Raw genomic sequence first — 22,500 nt, 5'->3', positions numbered from 1 at the left:
TCAACCAAAACCAGGCTTTCACTAGAATCCCATACAATGATGTTGTCTATGGTCAACCAAAACCAGGCTTTCAGTAGAATCCCATACAATGATGTTGTCCATGGTCAAACAAAACCAGGCTTTCACTAGAATCCCATACAATGATGTAACGGATTTTTAAATTCAACTTGGAAAATATTAACATAGGCTTTGTACTTGTTGATTGTAAAATTCCTAATGTTTTTATTTTTTTATATTGATTTTGTTTTTAGGATTTGGTGGAGCTTGCAAAACATTTAGGTCGTATCATTGTCAGTAAAAATTAAGAAAAATGGGATAGTTTAAAATTCTACAATTGAAAATTATAGCACCCAAGAAAACAAGACAATGGCAAATTGGTTTCAAATGGAATAGACGTGGATTCCAGCAGCCTGCCATCAACGCTCTTAGTTTGAGATCACCTAAAAGTATAATCCAGACACTAGAGCATTACAAGGAGTCCCTGACTTACAGCAACACGTAGCATATAGAACGAGACATGACGCCTGTTAAGCGATACATTTATTTTATCGACAGAGACAACGCTGTTTACGTCACTCAGTGACTATTTTACACCTGAGTACGGTGAGAGAATGCGAGTAGAGAGCCTTTTTCAAGGACTCAACTATGCGCCGTGCAAGGTTCGAACCCAGAACCTTCCGGTCCGAATGCGAGTATCATACCACAGGACCGCCTAGCCGCACATTTATACACAACACTTGGAGTGATTACAGCGGTGTTTATCGTAAGGTGTTCCCCTATCAAAGCACCGCCATTACCATTTTAGAAATAATCATAATTATTATTATTATTGAGCATTAAGGGGAGGGGCGACACCTGAAACTATTTTCAAGAATAATGATGATATCCAATATCTTTTTATATTGGGACATTGCCTATGACCAATGGATTTGAACCATGTGATTTATTTCGGTGGGCGTGTCCGGTTGCCATGGTGACGGCCGCCATCTTGGATTTTTCTCTTCTCTGGGTGCTATTTTAAAAAGTTACTTTCTCAATAAGTTTCCATTGAATTTTCTTGAAATTTGGCATGGTTGTATATTTGTATATTGTTAAAATAAATACAGAGCAATTTTTAAATATTTTAAATAGATTTTTATTTACAAATTTTTAAAAATAATATTTTTTCGGTATGATAAAAATCATGTTTTTTGACATAAAAATGTCAATTTTTCAAGAAATAATAAAGATATTTAAAATTCCTTCTGTATGATTTTAGATAATCACTATAGCTCTAGACATGCAAAATTTTAAACAAATTGATTGATAAATGACAAAATAAGATAAAAAATAGTGTTTAAAAATGTCATTTTGAGAAAAACGAGATCAAAGATAACAATGAATGAAAATAATAAGACAAAACGGTACGACCAGCTCAAACCATATCAGCACCGTATGAGGGTCCCCCGTGTTCTTTTTCTGCCTCCCTCTGGGCTTTTTCACGGGTCTGAGCTTTCATTTTGCGTCTTTTTTTTCTCTTTGTGTTGAGCAACCCTTATGCTCTGGTCAAGTCTTTTTGATTCTGCTTGCTGACTCAACATCTGGGAGTGTTCTCTCAGTCCACCGATGTCCAAAGACACTTTCAGGGATGTTATTTCTGTTGGACCAAAATTATACTCTGCACCAAACTCAACTTTTTTTTAGGGAATGGAAGTATGTTTTATGGCATCTTGACCAAACAGAATTATGAAACCTTTCGTTTGGATTTTGTGTTGTCTTCATCTCACAACACTTCAACAAAGCATATACAGGCTTCAAGTGCTCATGAATTAAATCAAAATTCAAAGGTGTATTTACACGCTGCTTGTGTCAACAGTTTACACATGGGCAGCAATATATTTTTTATAAAAGCATCTGGAGTCCGGTTCAGGAGGACAATACCTATGTTGAGGGAAGTCATTGGTGTAATAACCGTGGTAAAGACCAGCAAGAATAGCCCATTTCATTTCTTTCCGCTGTGGCATTGCTTGGAATCGCTTTATCATAATACTACTTACTATCACACACCAAATTCCAATAAAAGATTTGTGGTCACGGGTCAACCACGAGCCATCATAACTTTCTTGCTTTCTTGGCTTTTGTAGCAAATAACTGTAGCCAACGTTTGGATTTTTTTGTCACTTTAGGTATAGTTATAATAATCCAGTAAAAATTGGAAATATTTAGAGATAATTAACGTGAATACGTGTCAAAATTTGATAAAACAACTGATCAATCGAAATGTAAACAAATCGTAGTAAAATATAATAGTAAGAGAGGCGAACTTTCACCCTGACTCAACATCCAATCCCTGGCGCGGAGTCAGAGGTCGAGAACAAGGTCAGCCAATCAGATCGCACCATTCGTGATCACGTTGTATTTACCTGACAACTTGACCTCTTATCAGCTGTTTGACACACAATCTTCGTTCACGACTCACAGTTTCTAAACCCCTCCCCTGCCCATATTCTGATATTTTTGAGACTGAAACCGTGTCAACTAGACGGGCAAAGAGTAGACTAAACTATCGATATCAAAAATTACAACATCGATATGGATTATAATGCTTTTCAGTCCTATTATTTTCAGTTGAATTCTCACAAAAAATTGAAAAGTTTGGTATTTTCATGTCGACTTCCATGGCTATGAAAGACGATTTACAAACTTTATATTATCCAAATCACCATATCAGTGCTGAAAATATGTGAAAAAAGGATTGTTCTTTGATAATAAATAAAAAACTGAAATTTTATATTTTGACCCAAAAATCGATATTTCAGGTGTCGCCCCTCCCATTAAATAAAGCGCAATATCCAATAAACATGCACAAAGCACTTTAATAGGGGTTCCAAGCCACACACACACATTGAATAGCAACCAACATACACACACACACACATATTGAATAGCAAACAAGACACACACACATTGAATAGCAACCAACATACACACACACACACATATTGAATAGCAACCAACACACACACACACACACACATACATATTGAATAACAACCAACATACACACACATTGAATAGCAACCAACAAACAAACACACACACACAGACACACACACACACACACACAACCGTTGAGTAAAAGTAAAAATCAGTTGTGAGTAGGGGAAGCAATTTACAATTTTATTTCAGCATTATTATATATACATACAAACAGAGTGATTGAGTGAATTAGTGAGCGACTAAATGAGTGAGTGAGTGTAATTGATCGGGTCCATGAGTGAGTGAGTGACTGATTGAGTGGGTGACTGACTGACTGACTGACTCACTCACTGACTGACTGACTGCCTTACTTATTGACTGACTGACAGAGTGGCTGACAGTGTGACTGACTGGCTGACTGACTGAATGACTGACTGAGTGACTGACGGAGTGACTGACTGACTGACAGAGTGACTGACTGAGTGACTGATAGACTGACTGAGTGACTGACTGACTGACTGAGTGAGTGAGTGACTTTGTGACTGACTGAGTTACTGACTGACTGACTGAGTGACTGACTGACTGACTGACTGACTGATTGACTGACAGAGTGACTGACTGACTGACTGACTGAGTGACTGACTGACTGACTGACTGACTGACTGATTGACTGACTGACTGACCGACTGACTGACTCAATCACTCACTCACTGACTGTCTTACTGCTTGACTGACTGACTGACTACTGACTCACTGTCTGAGTGACTGACGGAGTTACTGACTGACTGACTGACTGACTGAGTGAGTGACAGAGTGACTTACTGACTGATTGACTGACCGACAGAGTGACTGACTGACTGACTGACTGATTGACTGACCGACAGAGTGACTGACTGACTGATTGACTTAGTGAGTGACTGAGTGAGTGACTAATTGACTGTGTGAGTGAGTGACTGACTGACTGACTGACTGAGTGACTGACTGACTGAGTGAGTGAGTGACAGAGTGACTGACTGACTGACTGACTGACTGACTGAGTGAGTGACTGACTGACTGACTGAGTGACTGAGTGAGTGATGTGAGTGATGACTGACTGACTGAGGTGACTGAGTGAGTGACGGAGTGACTGAGTGAGTGACTGACTGAGTGACTGACTGACTGAGTGACTGACAGAGTGACTGACTGACTGACTGACTGAGTGAGTGACTGATTGACTGAGTGAGTGAGATGAGTGAGTGATGACTGACTGACTGAGTGAGTGAGTGACTGACTGACTGAGTGAGTGACAGAGTGACTGACTGACTGACTGACTGAGTGAGTGACAGAGTGACTTACTGACTGATTGACTGACCGACAGAGTGACTGACTGACTGACTGACTGATTGACTTAGTGAGTGACTGAGTGAGTGACTAATTGACTGTGTGAGTGAGTGACTGACTGAGTGACTGACTGAGTGACTGACTGACTGAGTGAGTGAGTGACAGAGTGACTGACTGAGTGACTGACTGAGTGACTGAGTGAGTGACTGATTGACTGAGTGAGTGACTGAGTGAGTGAGTGAGTGAGTGACTGACTGACTGACTGAGTGACTGAGTGAGTGACGGAGTGACTGAGTGAGTGACTGACTGAGTGACTGAGTGAGTGACTGACTGAGTGACTGACAGAGTGACTGACTGACTGACTGAGTGACTGAGTGAGTGAGTGAGTGAGTGACTGACTGACTGACTGAGTGACTGAGTGAGTGAGTGACTGACTGACTGACTGAGTGACAGAGTGACTGACTGAGTGAGTGACTGACTGACTGACTGACAGAGTTACTGACTGACTGACTGACTGACTGAGTTACTGACTGACTGACTGACTGACTGAGTGAGTGACTGACTGAGTGAGTGAGTGACTTTGTGACTGACTGAGTGACTTAGTGACTGACAGAGCGACTGACTGACTGACTAACTAAGTGAATAAGTTACCAAATGAGTGAGTGAGTCACTAAGTAAGAGACTGAGTGAATGTGAATGATTGAGTGAGTGATTATTTTATAAACACTGTTATTAATATAAATTATGTCGCTGATCTTATAGAATGGATGATGAATGTAATACGATATGACGACTACGACGACGACGATGATGATGATGATGATGATGATGATGATGGGGGATGAGATTAATGAAATATCACAGTACGTTTGATCTTCCTGGCACTGATGTTGTCCGTACTCAAACTGTAGTGGCTGACAAACGACACGGACAAACAGTTAAGGACCTTAAACGCCTCAACGAAGATGAGAAGAAATTGAACGTTCTGTGTGAAAAAAAAACAAAAACAAGTCGCTTTGTTATATAGAATGGATGAATTGACGTCACTCGGCTCTTGTTTACAATTGATTTGGGTGATTGATTTCTATTAAAACATCCCTCTTGTAATCTCTAATATGAAAAAAAAACAGTTAAGCTTATATGCATTATACATCCCTTTTGTAATCTCTAATATGAAAAACAAACAGTCAAGCTTAAATGCATTATAACATTCCTTTTGTAATCTCTAATATGAAAAACAAACAGTCAAGCTTAAATGCATTATAACATTCCTTTTGTAATTTCTAATATGAAAAACAAACAGTCAAGCTGAAATGCTTTATAACATCCCTTTTGTAATCTTTAAGATGAAAAACAAACATTCAAGCTTAAATGCATTAAAGCATTCCTTTTGTAATCTCTAATATGAAAAACAAACATTCAAGCTTAAATCCATTATAACATCCCTTTTGTAATCTCTAATATGAAAAACAAACATTCAAGCTTAAATCCATTATAACATCCCTTTTGTAATCTCTAATAGGAAAAACAAACATTCAAGTTTAAATGCATTATAACATTCCTTTTGTAATCTCTAATATGAAAAACAAACAGTCAAGCTTAAATGCATTATACCATCCCTTTTGTAATTTCTAATATGAAAAACGCCCGTCAAGTTGAGAATGCATTGATGACCTTACATGACGTAATAGTGTTATGGGCTGAAACAATTTAATTCGAAGGTCAAGGTAAGCAGTCATTCATTTAAAAATAAATGACATCTGACCTTCACCTTTTGTAATAAATTTCCGTACTCTGCACCGAACGGAAGGTGTATTGAATTAACGACTTCTGACCTTCACCTTTTGTAATAAATTTCGAGTGCTCTGCACAGAACTGAACTTGTATTGAGTGTTGGGTCACCATGCATTGTTTACCTTACTTAGATAAGAAAAACAAAGGGGAATATGTAAAACGCAACAATGTTAACTTTAGTTGTAACTAAACTCTATTTCTAATCTCGACTTACTTGAAAATGATATTTGATTTTCTGATATTTTCATTTTTATTGAGTTTAAAGATGATTTTATAGAAAATTGAACATCTGGTGTGTGATATACAGTTTTTGTCCAATATTAAATACTTTGTAACTAGGTCAGAAACTCCAAAGATGGTCAAAAACGCTAAATTAATTCTCATTCTCTCTTCTATACTATAAGAGTTAGAGTCTACACAGAATACGTGCAGACGTAAATAGGCTACAACACACAGAACATTTCGGACTCAAATCCCGTCTTCAGCCAATAAAAAGTTGGAACATTCATTAATATACCACATCAAATCCATGACTGGTTACAACATACTGTTACTGATCTTCTGGTTTCTACTGTCAATGGGATTCAATAGTCCGATGTCACGTCCGCCCAGCAACCGGCAGCTTGGTTCAAAACAAAGAAAATCGGTACTTTTTATTCTTCATGCTGGCTGCAACTTTTTCACATGTCATGTGATCAGAAAGTATAAAAGTCAAAACATGACCAGATTTATAATGATTTTCTCCTTCCCTACCAGCTATTTTCAGAATTTTACCCTAAACTTCATACTCGCCCAACATAAAAATAGATTTTTTCAAACTGATTAGCAACGAGTATATTTTATATTTGGTTCAGAAAAATGAGCACGAATGTGACGTAAGGAGAGGGTTAAACCTCAGTCAGGTCGGGGGAAGTGTAAGTTGCCGGGGGGGGGCAAAATAAAATGGACTATAGGCTGTCAATGGTGAGGAGGGGTGTGGGGGGGGGGGGGGGGGGGAGAGAGAGAGAGTAAAGGAATAACTGAAAAAAAAGTTGACGCCATTAAAGAACGGTCCAGAAGTTAAAACTATTCTAGGTCTTCGATGTTTTAGCTCCAAAACTTCCAATCAAAGCAGTTTTCAAATCTGACAAATTAAGGAGCAGGCACCTGTGTAAGATAAAGAACTGAATAAGCGTGTATGAAAAGTGCCAGACAAAGCAAGGAAGAAAGACAATCCCAAAAAAATCAATCGACCTCGAGAGGGGATCGAACCTTAGACCTTCTGATTACCGGTCAGACGTGCTAGCAGTAATGGTCTAAGATTCATTGCCCAGTCGGTGTCGACTGATTTTTTGGGGATGTTTCTTTTTCTTGAAATTTTCCTTTCTTGCTTTGCCTGGGACCTTTCATACACACTTGTTCAGTTCTTTATCTTACACCGGTGCCTGGCCCTTAATTTCTTAATTTGTCAGATTTGAAAGCTGCTTTGATTGGAAGTTTTGGAGCAAAAAAAAACAAAAAAACATGGAAGTCCAAGAATGGTTTTAACTTAGGGACCGTTCTTTAATGGCGTCAACTTTTTTTTCATTTATTCTTTTCAACCATGACACTTGCCTTGTATTTTCTCCAAAAAAATAAAGATATTTTCCATACGCTCAAAGATTGTGTTATGCCGAAGCCGAAACAATCACGAATATCAGCAGAACAGGTCCACACTTGCATAGTTTATATACAACATTTGGTGTACACAATGCGCGCCTGTTGTCAATAAAATTAGCTGACAGTCCATGATCGGGGGCAATTTGGTCTTCAGGTAGGACGCTGGCATTCGTAGAGGAAGGGCCAGAGTTCGAATACCGCTTTGAGCAGCGCATATTTGAGTCATTGGAATAGGCTTTTTACCCACATTCTTTCATTGTACTCATGTGTAAAATGAGTACCTGACCGTCGACAGCGTTGTATCTGTCGAGAAAATTTTTTTTTGAAATATCGCCAAAATTGCGTCATGCCTCGTCCTAAATAGTATGTGTTGCAGTTGGCTTAGTACCCCTTGGAAAGTGCTTTGAGCACTTTTAGTCGTTATTGCGCTTTTATGAAGATAGAATTAATGGAGTTGGGGTTACTGTGCTCACATTTTTATATACAGTCCGTTGGGTGAATAGTTCTCACTAAATTGTCTTTAGACGTTTAATGTTATACATCTTTTTTGGTGTTTGTGCGATTCATTTAACGGGCAGAACTGGTGAGGATTGTCTCTGAACGCAAAGCATCTATACTGCTGCAACATACCTCTGCGAGATACATGTAATAGATAACATCCATTCCCTCAACTTCAGTAAATTCGATCTCGTTTCTCCATTCTTTGCACGACATTCTACGGGAGAGAACAAAAAGCAAATCTAGGAAATAAAAAAAATTAACAAATAAAATTCCCATTATTCATCCCCAAGGGGAAATTCGCCTTCAGGGTCTAGTCCAAAGGATGACGGGAATAACCCAGGCGTCAGTCGCAGTGCAGCGCCGCAAAGTGACCTAGGGTGAGGTGACTTGTTCAAGGCCACACAACGAGGCGGGTAGTCAAACTTGGTACCTTTTGGGTACGAAGCAAAGTCCGTACCGCTGAGCCACGCTGCTCCCAAACTTTTGAATGCGTACGGCATTTAACTGGTCAATAATTATGATATGAGACAAATCGCCTCAAAACGCTATTGTAACGGGTTTCAATTTGAGATTTTTTATATAGCGCAATATCCATCCACTAAACGTGCTCAAAGCGCTTTACAAGAGGTCCCTGCCTGGCCAACAGTACCACTTGACACTTAGGACGGGACATGACGTCTGTAGGGCGATAGTACATTTTTTTCGGACAGAGACAAGGCTGTTAACGGCCAGGTGCTCATTTTACACCTGAGTACGGTGAGAGAATGCGAGTAAAGAGCCTTTTCCAAGGACTCAATTATGCGCCTAGCAAAATTCGAACCCAGGATCTTCCGATCCGAGTGTCTTACCACTAGACTTCATAGCCGCACAAATCAGGTATTTAAAAATGTTAATAAGCTAAAACGACCAGATATGTAAATAAAAATTTATAATTAATTTTATCATTTTCATAAATCAGATTCATTCTCCTCAACGTGTACTTATCCGCAGGTCTGATAACCCATATTGCTATGATCTCGTTTTTGTAATAGAAATTAAATACTCTCAACCGACCTTTACTTATTTGCAGGTCTGATAACCGAACGAAAAGATGGGCCTGTTTTGAAACATTGGTGTAATGGACACCATTTTGCGTTGGTTTGGGAGTATTTCCGCTACAACAATGAGACGATACCCATGTGCGTTATCAGACCTGTAATAAGGAACACGTCGGTTTGAACTCAACGCAAAATATTGTTCATTACAACGATACTCTTACAAGCCCATAATCGCGTTAGGTCTTCAGACCTGAAAATATGTGCACGTCGATTCCACTAAATAAAGAATATAACACGTTCCCCAAGGCTCGTAATTCTGAAATGACAGAATTTATGAAGGACAACAGACAAAGTCGAAAGGACTCTGCTGACCCGATGACGTCTTCGCCAAACAAGCAGCTTCGAATTGAGTCGTGGAACGTTCGCATCATGTATGAGGCAGGAAAAAGCTCTCAAGTTGTGACTGAGATGAGAAGATACAGGCTGCATACACGAAGCGAAACCCACTGGAGACAATCCGGACAGAAACACCTCAAGTCAAGGGAGAAGATTTTACATTCAGGGAGAAGGGACAGGATTCATACACAGGGAGTAGGAAAAATTCTAACAAAGAAAGTATTGGACTGGACCCCTCAGGACAGAAGATCAAAGGGAAGGTCATGGAGAACATGGAGAAGAATTCAAGAAGTTGATACACAGGGAAGAGATAAGACATGGAACAAGATTTTAAAGAAGTTAGTTCAGAATGGAGAAGGATGGAAACTGTTCGTCTGTGGCCTACCCAGGGTGAAAAAGCAATGATGATGATGATGATGATGAAACCAGCAAGACGTAATTCCTTTTTAGGGTGATGGGTCACATGTTTTCTATTTCTTTGTGTGCCGGCTATGTGGTCTAGTGGTATGACACTCGCCATCGGATCGGAAGATCCACCAAGGCTCGAATCCCACTCTCAACGGGATAAAGTTTAGTCCTAGTAAGAGGCTCTTTAAAGTTAACCTACGCTCTCTAACCGTACTCACGTGTAAAATGAGTACCTGGCCGTGAACAACGTTGTCTTTGTCGGGGGGAAAAACCTTGTAATATCCAGTTGTTGTTGTTGTTGGAGCCTATGTTATAAAGCGCGTTGAGCACGTTTTGTTGAAATTGCTCTGTCCAGTTTGCTTGTTTTGTTTTTGTGTTTTTGTTTGTTTGTTTGTTTTTGTTGTTTTCGTCGTTGTCGCTGTTGTTGCTTTTGTTGTTGTTGTTGTTGTTGTTGTTCTTCTTCTTCTTCTTCTTCTTCTTCTTCTTCTTCTTCTTCTTCTTCTTCTTCTTCTTCTTCTTCTTCTTCTTCTCCTCCTCCTCCTCCTCTCTCTTCTTCTTCTTCTTCTTCTTCTTCTTCTTCTTCTTCTTCTTCTTCTTCTTCTTCTTCCTTTGGGGGGGGGGGGGGGGGTTGGGTTTCATAATTGTTTTGGATTGATTTTTGTGACAATTTATTATTTACCTGTAATATAATTTATCAATTTTACTAATAGAGTCGCAAGTGGCCTTGAACCCGTTAGTAAAGGTTTGATAACCGTAGTAGAAATTGGCTGTGGTCAAAATGTAGAAAATACTCAAGAGGACGGCCATCGCCCCGCCATTTCTGGAATGAAAGGGTTAAAAGAAAGGTCATCGCCCCGCCATTTCTGGAATGAAGGGTTGAGAGAATGTTCATCGCCCCGCCATTTCTGGAATGAAAGGGTTGAGAGAATGTTCATCGCCCCGCCATTTCTGGAATAGAAGGGTTGAGAGAATGTTCATCGCCCCGCCATTTCTGGAATGAAAGGGTTGAGAGAATGTTCATCGCCCCGCCATTTCTGGAATGAAAGGGTTGAGAGAATGTTCATCGCCCCGCCATTTCTGGAATGAAAGGGTTGAGAGAATGTTCATCGCCCCGCCATATCTGGAATAAAAGGGTTGAGAGAATGTTCATCGCCCCGCCATTTCTGGAATGAAAGGGTTGAGAGAATGTTCATCGCCCCGCCATTTCTGGAATAGAAGGGTTGAGAGAATGTTCATCGCCCCGCCATTTCTGGAATGAAAGGGTTGAGAGAATGTTCATCGCCCCGCCATTTCTGGAATGAAAGGGTTGAGAGAATGTTCATCGCCCCGCCATTTCTGGAATGGAAGGGTTGAGAGAATCACAAAAATTAAAGAAAAGTTTGTGTTATAGCTCTAAAAACTTGACACTGTGTTGAAGAGCTAATTTTTCTGAACAATATTATGTATAGAATGTACTTGGTGCTTTTCTGTTTGAGTTAGAAAAATGTATTTTTGTGTCGGGTTGACCTGATAGTGCAGGGAACATTCTGGAAATGTCTGGTAATGAGGGGAGTTAATCATGGACATCCGTATAACTCCTTTGGCCACCTGTTGAATTAAGGCTAAAACGCGGCTATGTGGACTTGTGGTATGACACTCGCTTTCGGATCGGAAGGTCCTGGGTTCCAGCCTTGTTCGGAAAAGGTACTTTACTCACATTCTTTCACCGTACTCAGGTATAAAATGAGTATCTGGCCGTTAACAGCGTTGTCATGTCTCGTTCTTCATGTTACTTGTTGCTGTTGGTCAGGGACCTCTTGTAGAGCGCTTTGAGCACGTTTAGTGAATATTGCGCTATATAAAAGCTCAATTTTAATTTAATTATTAAAAATACAAAATTCCTGTCATTTAGCGTTCAATGTATCAACAAAACTGCTCCTTCATGTCCGTTTAAGAAATCAGGGAGCAGGCACCGGTGTAAGATAAAGAACTGAACAAGTGTGTATGAGAGGTGCCAGACAAAGCAAGAAAGAAAAATACAAGAAAAAATAAAACATCCAAGGTCGACTGATTTTTTGGGATGGTTTATTTTCTTGTATTTTTCTTCCTCGCTTTTTGTCTGGCACCTTTCATACACACTTGTTGAAATATTTATCCTTCATATTCATGCAAATTTATTTCAGCGTAACTCTCCTTTCAGAGCTATAGGGAATGAGATTATCGGAAGAGTAGCGTCCCTTGATTGGACGTCACCCAAAGTCTGTGACGTCACCGGCGGAAAAGTTATTAGAGAGAGAACGTCATGTTGGTTGTGCGCGGAAGCGAGGACGAGAGACACATGCGCACAACCAACATGACGTTCTCTCTCTAATAACTTTTCCGCCGGTGACGTCACAGACTATGGGTGACGTCCAATCAAGGGATGCTACTCTTCCGCTAATCTCATTCCCTATAAGACAAATATTAAGACTTATTTTATTATGAAATATTTGATGGACTCAAATCAGGTACCGACCAGTTCTAGACTATTTTTCATGATATGAACGTCTTGAGCAAGTTTTGGGTATGACTTGTATTTAAATCTTTGATATTTGTGTGGAACAGGTGCCTAGATCTGTTGGCGTGGTTAAATGATTTACATTATTATTACTATTATTATTATTATTATTATTATTATTATTATTATTACTTTATTATTATTATTATCATTATTATTATTATTATTATTATTATTATTATTATTATTATTATTATTATTATTATTATTATTTATTATTATTATTATTATCATTATTATTATTATTATTATTTTTATTATTATAATTTTATTTTTTTTTATTTTTTTTTAAATTATTATTATTATTTTTTTTATTATTATTTTTTTTTTTTAAGTGATAACATATTTTGGAAAGGGTCTCAATACTCACTTCCCTCAGGTGTGAATGAGTAGAACAAACAAAACGATTTTGCTTCAAACATAAAACTTGAAATTGGAAGGTTTAATTATTATGGGTATCGGAAACAATACAGCACCGTAATGTGTGTATTATCACCATGGATGTGAAGGAAAGGACTCTAAACAAAGCGGGCGTGGTCCTCATTCGTTTGTTAAAATACGATGACCCGCAATGCGCAAAGCCATTTCCATTTTAATAGATTACTGTGTCTAAATTTCAACTGTTTACCTGAGATACCCCATAATTCTCTATAAAATACTCTCGGAAGTCTTTCCCATTAAAACTTTGGCAATCATGACAGTTGCTAAGATATAAATCTTTATCTCAATGATAATGGTTAACTTTAGGCTTATGATATTCATTCTACTTTTCCCTGAGAAACTATAGATTAGTTTAAATCTAGATTCAAAAATTCCCAATGGATAGCAGCGATACTGATATTTTAACAAGAAATGTTGATTATCACTTCCCTCGTTTAATCTTATCTATGTAAACGACGATCGTGGCATTTATTAACACATCACGTAAGAAGCCTGATGGTTTTGTAAATACAAGTCAATAACTCTGTGAGAAATATCTGTTGAAAAAAAGTCAAATAATTTTGAATCGAGGCGAGGGAAAAGAATGAAAGATGGCGCCTCCAGACAAGAAGAGTGTATTGATAGCCCGATCTTCTTATTCATCAAACGAAAAGAGCCCTTTCCGGTATGACAAAGTAATAACAACTGATCGACTCACGGGAAATTCCTCTTCGTTGGCAATCTAGTCATACTATATCTATGATTATCACAGTCAATTAATACTACTTTTCCCCTCCGGTATCTTGCTCTTTGTTGGTGACAACTTGGGGAGCAGGTACTGTCGTAAGATAAAAATCGGGCTCAAATTAGCTATGCATCACTTGTAAGTATTCATGTATTTATTATTTTTGTTATTGGTCGAAGCAGGGTTTTGGGCCCAAAACGCTTCAAGTTTGTTATACTGTTTGTTTTTTTTTCGCAGCTGTTATATTAATTTTGAATATTATTTTTTCACACCAACAGCTATTAGCATCTTAGAATCACTTTGATATCAACACACACACACAAACACACACACACACACACACACACACACACACACGTGCCTGATGCACATCACCACTCCTTTTCAACAACAAACAAAATCCCACCCAACAGAAATCATCTCTGCCCATGTCTGTAAGATGTACCACAATGTTATAATTGAAATGATTTGCATCTAGACAACGACAACACCCCATCCAACAGAAATCATCTCTGCCCATGTCTGTATGATGTACCACAATGTTATAATTGAAATGATTTGCATCTAGACAATGACAACACCCCATCCAACAGAAATCATCTCTGCCCATGTCTGTAAGATGTACCACAATGTTATAATTGAAATGATTTGCATCTAGACAACGACAATACCCCATCCAACAGAAATCATCTCTGCCCATGTCTGTAAGATGTACCACAATGTTACAATTGAAATGGTTTGCATCTAGACAACGACAACATCCCACCCAACAGACATCATCGCTGCCCATGCCTGTAAGATGTACCACAAGGTATGCTGATAACTGAAATGATCTGCATCAGGACAACAACAACGACAACATCATCCTACCCAACAGACATCATCTCTGCCCATGCCTGTAAGATGTACCACAAGGTATGCTGATAACTGAAATGATCTGCATCAGGACAATAACAACGACAACATCATCCTACCCAACAGACATCATCTCTGCCCATAGCTGTATGATATGCCACAGGGTGATAATTGAAATGATCTGCATCAGGACGAGACCGTATGTCAAGTAGCTACAGACCTGCTCGGATCCCCACACCGATTTCTCCAAATTTAATCTGAAACGAACAAACAAACAAACAAACAGATAACATCAAAAACGTGTTTTACCAGTTTAATGCTGTACTTTGGAAAAACATTTTTCGTGCATTTTAAAATTTGACGTTCTTCAATACCAATCGATTTACATGACTCGCGTGATCTCGCGAGGTCCCAGGTTTGAGAATTGTTGCCAAGAAGATGAGTGTGATTTAAATCGATCGATATTTAAAGGACGACTTTTCTGACCAAATTTTAAATACGTGTTTTTCCAGAGTACGGCAAATGTGCGGGATTTTTATAAATTGATTCAATTGATTATAAAAATGAAATAGTAGAATCCTTGATCCCGTCGAACTAAAGGCAACAAAACGCTTTCTGCCATAGAGTTGGTGTTAATGACACTGACAAGGGTTTTATCGACCATCACCAAAGAGGTTTATAAAGAGCAGCGTGGCTCCGCGGTACGGTCTTTGCTTCGTACCCGAAAGTACCGAGTTCGATCACCCGCCGCTGCGCTGTGTCGCTTTGAGCAAGTCACCTCGCCCTGGCTCAAATGGCGCTGAGTTATTCCAGTCTTCCCTTGGAATAGACCCTAGAGACAATTTTTATCTATGGGACGAATAACGGGAATTTTATTTTATTTTTATGTTTGTATTAATATGACAATCTGATGATCCGACAAAAAATGAAGCGACCTTATCGTTTATTTAATCAGATAAAACGTATTTTTATAAAGGGACTGAAATAACTATAGTCAGATTTTTTATTAATGGCGTGTGTTTTTCTGGTTTTTCTCAGCTGTCCCTCTATCAAAAGTTGTAAAAATAAGTGTCAACCTTTAAATCAATTTGTCTAACTGAATATAGATTTTGGACCGTATTGATGCCATATCAAAAAAGTTTTCTTCTTTAAGACCTATAAAAACTACTTTAAAACCGCTGTCATAAAATTCGAGATTTTACACTGTAAAACATGTTTAATATTTACGCACCACAAAGTATAAGATTAATTCACATTTTACCAAAAAATATTGTGTTGACACGTGGTTCCGCTTGTGAGTATGAGTTCATGTCATACTTGTTTCCGAATAAAAACAATTCGATTTAACCGCAATAAACTTATAACTTATGTAGTTTGCCTTAAATTTTGAATTTATGATTTATTGCTTATTATCTACATCATGTCGCGATTACAGATATGAAATCTCTAGTTTTAAATCATTTGAAATACTGATTATAATATACTCAATATCGTCATATTAACGATGCATGCTGTTTATATAACTTTGAAAAATAGTATCTGTGAACGAATGTTTCACAGAACATTTAAATGATTTTAAAACATATACGCTTTTAATCTACTGGATACGATAAGACACTCTCGTAAGCTGCGAAAAGAAATCTACTTGTATCTGTCGATACTCCATTAAAGAGGACGGCTACGGAAATGGATTTTCACAATCAACCCCGAGAAGATGATTATCGAAATAGGACGGAGAGATCACCAGTATCGAACGACGTGACATGAAAAGGATCCAAGACAGCTTTGATATGGAAATCATCCAAAGATGTATGGAACTGGCTGAACGTAAATATACATCCGACAAAGGAATGGACGTCTGATAATTCGGGTAGAAAAAGACTCATGAGTTATGGACAGAGGGTCATTGATATTCTTGCAGGTGGTGAAGATACTGGGTATTTAGAAGAATGCCATACCATTTTTATTTATTTTCTGCATCATCTGGAAGGTAGAGACTGTCATTCTGGGGTCAATGCATAGGTGTTTGAAGACTGGATAAACAACCGTTTGCTGCCTTTCCTCGAAGCACTCAGCCGTATCGCATTGGACAACGCTACAATTCTGTGGCCCATGATCACCTCAATGCTCCAACTTCGACAACTATAAAAACTGATATGATTTCATGGGTCCAATCAGACAGCACTACATATTCTGACTGTTTATCAAAGGCTCAATTATACTCAATAAGAAACAAACCAGAAACAGTTTTCAAAGCAGACTGTCTAATCAGGGAGTGTTGACACGAGGTTGCGCGACTTCCCCCATATCACTGTGAGCGCAATCCAATCGATCTCATTTGGACCCAAGTAAAGGGAAAGATGAGAACTGGAACACCAAATTTACTCTCACCGACGAGCAATAAATGATATAACAAGGGAAGACTGGGAAAAGGCATGCTCCGACCGTAGCAAACTGGAGGAAAATTAGATGTCATTGGATAGAGTGATGGCACGAAATCATTCCAAGGTCGTTTCATTTCTCCTTTTCCCCATCCCCGTCATTAGAATGTGATGATTGATGTGTCCAGTATGTCTTTATCGTTGCAGGTGGTGTTGTTGCAGTTGTTGTTATTGCTGAACACATGTACATATTTATATGGAAACAATGTATCACAAATTGACGAATTTCTACGTTTGGCCAGTTTACATTAAATTTATGTCATCCTCTTTGGCAAAAACACAAGCTATTTCTATAAATTTTGCAATCAAAAAGATGTTGAAAGTGCTTTATGTTCACATTTATATGTATTCATAAGTAATACGAATTGATAGTTATAAAATGTAGATGTCTGATAGTTAAGGATTGCCATTCGTTCCTTCATAATCAGATTACTGAATTATATCGTTTAAGTTTCAATTAACCGCACTTTCCATTTTAACGAATTCCTTCAAAATGGATAAGCGGAAAAGTCATAATTTTGATACTGTAAATCATCCATTAGTTCCGATCCTTACCAGTTATCGATTTTAATATAACTGTTATGAGCGAAATCCTTTCCTATTGTTTTACAATTAATGTAAAAATATTTTTTTATTAAGACAAATTGATTCAGAGGTTCATACAAATTTTGGCAGCTGTGCAGTGAGGGGCAGCTGAGAAAAAGAAGAAAAACACGCGCCACTTATTAAAAATCTGACTACATGTATAAGTATTGCATGAAACGTTAGACGCTTTTATTATATAAATATATCATACCTGAAGTAATGCTGCCACACGAGTACGCTTGATAAGTTATTTCCAGTTGTAATCTCAAATACGTGAATTTCCGTGTTGAGAAAACATTTGTCCAAGTATGCAACCTACAAATACATTTATATCAATATATATATATATATATATATATATATATATATATATATATATATATATATATAATATATATATATATATATATATAATATATATATATATATAATATACATATATATAATTTATATCATATATATATATATATAATATATATATTATATATATATATATATATATATGTATAATATAATATATTATATATATATATATATATATATATATATATATATATATTATTTTAATATTTACCACAATGTTGGAGTCAGTCTACATCGATGTTTCAGGCCTTTTAGCCATCTTCAGGACTGTGTGTTACGTGAGTTTGGTTTGTTGTCTGTTGTTGTTTGCAGAAGTGGTTCAGGTTTGTAGTTGATTAATAAGTACTTCCGTCGATGTGGACACGTATTGTACATCTCATTTTTGGTGTTGAGTGTGGCTTCATGAGTGTGTTTGATTATAGTATATGTCGAGCACTATACGTACCATATTTGTATCAAACACGATTCAATATATATATATATATATATATATATATATATATTATATATATATATATATATATATATATATATATATATATATATAAGAAAATCTTTAGTTTTTATTCTTCATGCTGGCTAGAACTTTTTATTCCCTTTTCATATGCCTTGTGATCAGAATGTGTAAAAGTAAAACATGATCAAATTTATGGGGTTTTTTTTTTCCTCTAGAAACGCTTTTATGCTCGCCGGAGAAATATTTCATACGGCGTCCGCCATTGTTCCGATAGTTTAGAGCCAGTGTTACTAAGTTACCATGCGTCATTAGGAAGGAAGTGACGTTACGACTATTGAAGAGTATTCTCATTGCCTCAGAAACATGGGAAAGCTATATGACAGACCTGAACATTCTATTCAAACGTTTGACTGAAGCAGGTTTAACAGCAAGACTCACAAAATGCAAACTTGTATATCAATATTTAGAATTCCTAGGACACGAAACCAAAATGGAAATAATTCCACCTGAAGACAAAACCATCGAAAAGCCGAAGAATTCTACGAGACCCAATACAAAGAAAAATCTAGGGTCCTTCTTAGGAATGCGTGAATAATACCAAAAGTTTATCCCAAACTTCAACAAAATTGCCACACCACTCACAGATTTAACACGAAACTCATCTCACCATCTGAGATCCCATCGTCAGCTCAAGCAGATGACGTGGTCCAGACTCTAAAAGATAAATTTATTGATAATCCAGCTTGCCCAACCCCTCACCCCCCCCCCCCCCCCAAACAAACATACAACAAAACAGTTCATACTCATACTGAGAACCGATGCATCCGGTGTAACAATTGGTGCATCACTTCTATAAGAAAACGATGATAATCCGACAATAATACATCCAGAGGCGTATGCGAGTCGAAAATTAAACCCAACCAAGTGTAAATACTCGACAGTTGAGTTAGAATGTCTTGAACTTGTCTTGCCTATCCAAAACTTCAAATTCTACCTCCATGGAGCTCATTTCCGACTCTTCTCCTCTCTTGTTCCTTGAGCAGAAGCTTAATGCAAAATTAATGAGATTGTCCTTGCTTTTGCAATCTTACTCTTTCAAAATCGAATACCTCAAGGACTCCTCCAAGTCCAAGGTTATGGAAGATTTTTTATCTCGCCACCGTGCTCTTCGGAATAAGAAACTTAGAGCTTCACCAACCATTTCCTTGAGTCACTGCAATCATGGGTAACTTCAGAGAGGGTGAGGGGGGGGGGGGGGGCTCTTGTCATGAACTTGACCCACTCCTTGTTGTCTGCAGTGAACATTTGTCCTATCCATTATTCACTCTCCGTTTTATCTATCATTCTATCTGTCACTCTCCCCTATTCTTCTCTCTATTTTCCTTCCTTTATTCCTCTTCCCCTCAAAACTGATTGGTTGAGACTTGTCTTGGAGACAATGGCTGACTAAAATCACACGACCGTGTTGGAAATCCTATCAATTGTGTCTCAAAGCTTTGAATGGCTAACATGTAGCTTGTGTCTACGAGAGAAAAAAACACAGACACACACACATACACACACACACACACACACATATATATATATATATATATATATATATATATATATATATATATATATATATATATATACACACACACATACAATTCAATTTTGCCTCGGAATTGACCAATCTCTAATAGAGTTATTATCAGACTGTGGTAGGTGAAGTAAATATTGATGTATTATTGAACATAATAATTAATGGTTATGTCATAACATGTTATAATTCAAGTGATGTGAGATGTTTTGTGTGATAATTTACTTTAATATTGTGATTTTTGTTATATTGCGATTCACGACGGACAAATTGATGTCTTTTTTTTGTCAGCAGTCTGAAGACTGATTTTCATATTTTCAGCTGTGAATAGATATTGATACATTTAATAATATGATAATAATAATGTCAACAATTATGATAGTATTAAGAATTATAATAAACATGAGAATTAGAAGAAGAAGAAATATACAGAATAGACAGAATAGAGGCTGCTGAACGCAATATATGATATTGCGGGGATGTGGTCTAGTGGTGTGACACTCGCTTTCGGCTCGGAAGGTGCTGGGCTCGAGCCTCGCTCGGCGCATAGTTGAGTCCTTGGAAAAGGCTCTTTACTCACATTCTCTCACCGTACTCAGGTGTAAAATGAGTACCTGGCCGTTAACAGCGTTGTCTCTGTCACAAAAATTTGTAATATCGCCTGACAGGCGTCATGTCTCGTCCTACATGTTATGCGTCGCTGTTGGCCAGGGACTCCTTGTAAAGCGCTTTGAGCACGTTTAGTGGATATTGCGCTATATAAAAACTCACGTTTTTTTGTATTAAGATATTTTATATATACACAAATGACTGGCAGACGTTCCTCTGGGGCGTAAATTTTTCAAGCCTGTTCTACTGGCTGTGCCCATAAAACTCGCCCTGGGTTAATTTGTCTACAGACTTCTCAGACCCTAAAGACTCCCTAAAGACTTCGATATCCAGCCAATGTCGCCCAATAGACAGGTAGATAACCACGCCCCTCGGACAATCGTCATAATGTAAACAAATCAGTGATTGGTAGACACAGCAAACTACACAGGTTTTAATATCGATGATATGTGTTTAAGTAAAATACCCACCGTTCAACCGCTTGACCAATAGAACTAACACAGAAAACTATGTGTAAATTTAAACGTTTATAATATGATCGAGAAAAACGTGTGATAACTAGTCACCCATTTGGTGGTATAAAGACAATAACAAAGATCAGCGATTGGTCGATTTCAATCACGTTACTGTTTGTAAAGAGGGTGTGTCACAAATTGCATGTTTTGATTGGTCAAAAATCTACTGGTTATTTGTTGCATGGTGTGGCCACTTGTTTGTGCTGCCCTGTAGAGCACGGATCCTATGAGGGAGGTTTACTCATAGTCCACTATCACTCATCCAGGTCAAAGACAAGGAACTGAACCACCAAATCAATATAATCCATATTGGATAGGATGACAAGACCCTTCTAGTTTTTTTGTTTGTTTTTTTTTTTTTTGTTGTTTTTTTTTTTTGTATTGTTTTTTTTTTTTTTTTTTTTTTTTTTTTTTTTTTTTGGGGGGGGGGGGGGGGGGGGGGGTTCAACACATTTGATCATTTCTTTTTAATTACATAAAATCTGAAACCATATTTATTCTCTTTGGTCATTGAGAGTTCTCTTTTTTTCGGGAGAAGGGGGGGGGGGCAGAATTCAAACTGAGTACTGTTCACGGCAACTAGTTCTCCTCTTTACTCCATAACACTTAGATTTCCTTTGATATGACCACGCCAGCACCGTGCATCCACGATCCAGCATTCCATCTGTTCACGGTCAATTAACTTTACCTTGCACATGGTCCGGACAGATGGTCAAGGGAGGTTACTCTCCCTGTCCTAGTCTGTGTTCCTCTTATACCAGGCTTCAAAATCAGTTATAATTCAAATTTGAACGAATGAACAATATTTAATTTCCCATTATAGTATACAGAATAATGTTTAAGCTATTTCTTGATATCTTTTTCATTTCTCTCAGTTAAATGACTAGGATGCTGTGATCTGTCAGATTCAGAAGTATATTTCTTGAGTGATTTTTTCATGTGACTTACGTCATGGTGTTTTAATTGAATTGTGCACTTTAAAATGTAATTTAATTATTCTCTTTAGAAAGATGAAAGTTTCCTCTCTAATTTACACATAAATTTGAAATGACTAATAATCAAAATTCCCCCCCCCCCCCCAAAATTTTTTTTCTTCTTTCATAATATAATCAATACGTCTCTCTTAGCAATATATTTTAGGATTATAATTATTTATTCACATTCTGTTGTTTTGTTGTTTTTTGTTGTTTTTTTTTATATTGTTGTTCACTTTGTCATTGTGTTATGCTTATTTTGTTGTTTATGTTTATTTATTTACTTATTTAATTTGGTTTTTTTAAAGGATCAAATATCTTAGGATGATGGCACATTCAGAAATAGACCATAATGATAAACTTAAT

General features: G+C 37.5%; 2 protein-coding genes across 3 annotated transcripts in view; both read right to left on the bottom strand.

Moving 5' to 3' along the window:
* Positions 1-4,549: 4,549 nt before the first annotated feature.
* The window catches only part of LOC144970341 (uncharacterized), a 30,921-nt gene continuing 12,970 nt past the window's right edge, over positions 4,550-22,500 (bottom strand). Inside the window, exons 4-8 of one of the 2 annotated variants that reach the window (XM_078909878.1) lie at positions 17,846-17,949; positions 14,728-14,865; positions 10,732-10,872; positions 8,341-8,425; positions 4,550-5,263 (exon numbers count right to left, since the gene is read on the bottom strand). In XM_078909878.1, coding sequence (XP_078766004.1) covers positions 5,126-5,263; positions 8,341-8,425; positions 10,732-10,872; positions 14,728-14,865; positions 17,846-17,949 — 606 coding nt within the window. In that variant the 3' untranslated portion in view covers positions 4,550-5,125. The remainder of the gene's footprint in view (positions 5,264-8,340; positions 8,426-10,731; positions 10,873-14,727; positions 14,866-17,845; positions 17,950-22,500) is intronic. The other variant, XM_078909887.1, reaches the window with a different exon arrangement.
* The window catches only part of LOC144963461 (uncharacterized), a 4,280-nt gene continuing 2,914 nt past the window's right edge, over positions 21,135-22,500 (bottom strand). The window contains exon 3 of the mRNA XM_078897544.1: positions 21,135-21,569. Within this exon, the coding sequence (XP_078753670.1) occupies positions 21,402-21,569 (168 nt within the window). The 3' untranslated portion in view covers positions 21,135-21,401. The remainder of the gene's footprint in view (positions 21,570-22,500) is intronic.

Source organism: Berghia stephanieae, chromosome 1, assembly GCF_034508935.2.
Source record: "Berghia stephanieae isolate SIO BIC M18660-M18661 chromosome 1, UCSD_Bste_1.3, whole genome shotgun sequence".
NCBI classification, from domain to species: Eukaryota; Metazoa; Mollusca; class Gastropoda; order Nudibranchia; family Aeolidiidae; genus Berghia; species Berghia stephanieae.
The sequence above is the reverse complement of the archived record's forward strand: the minus strand, read 5'-3'. Positions and strand labels throughout refer to the sequence as shown.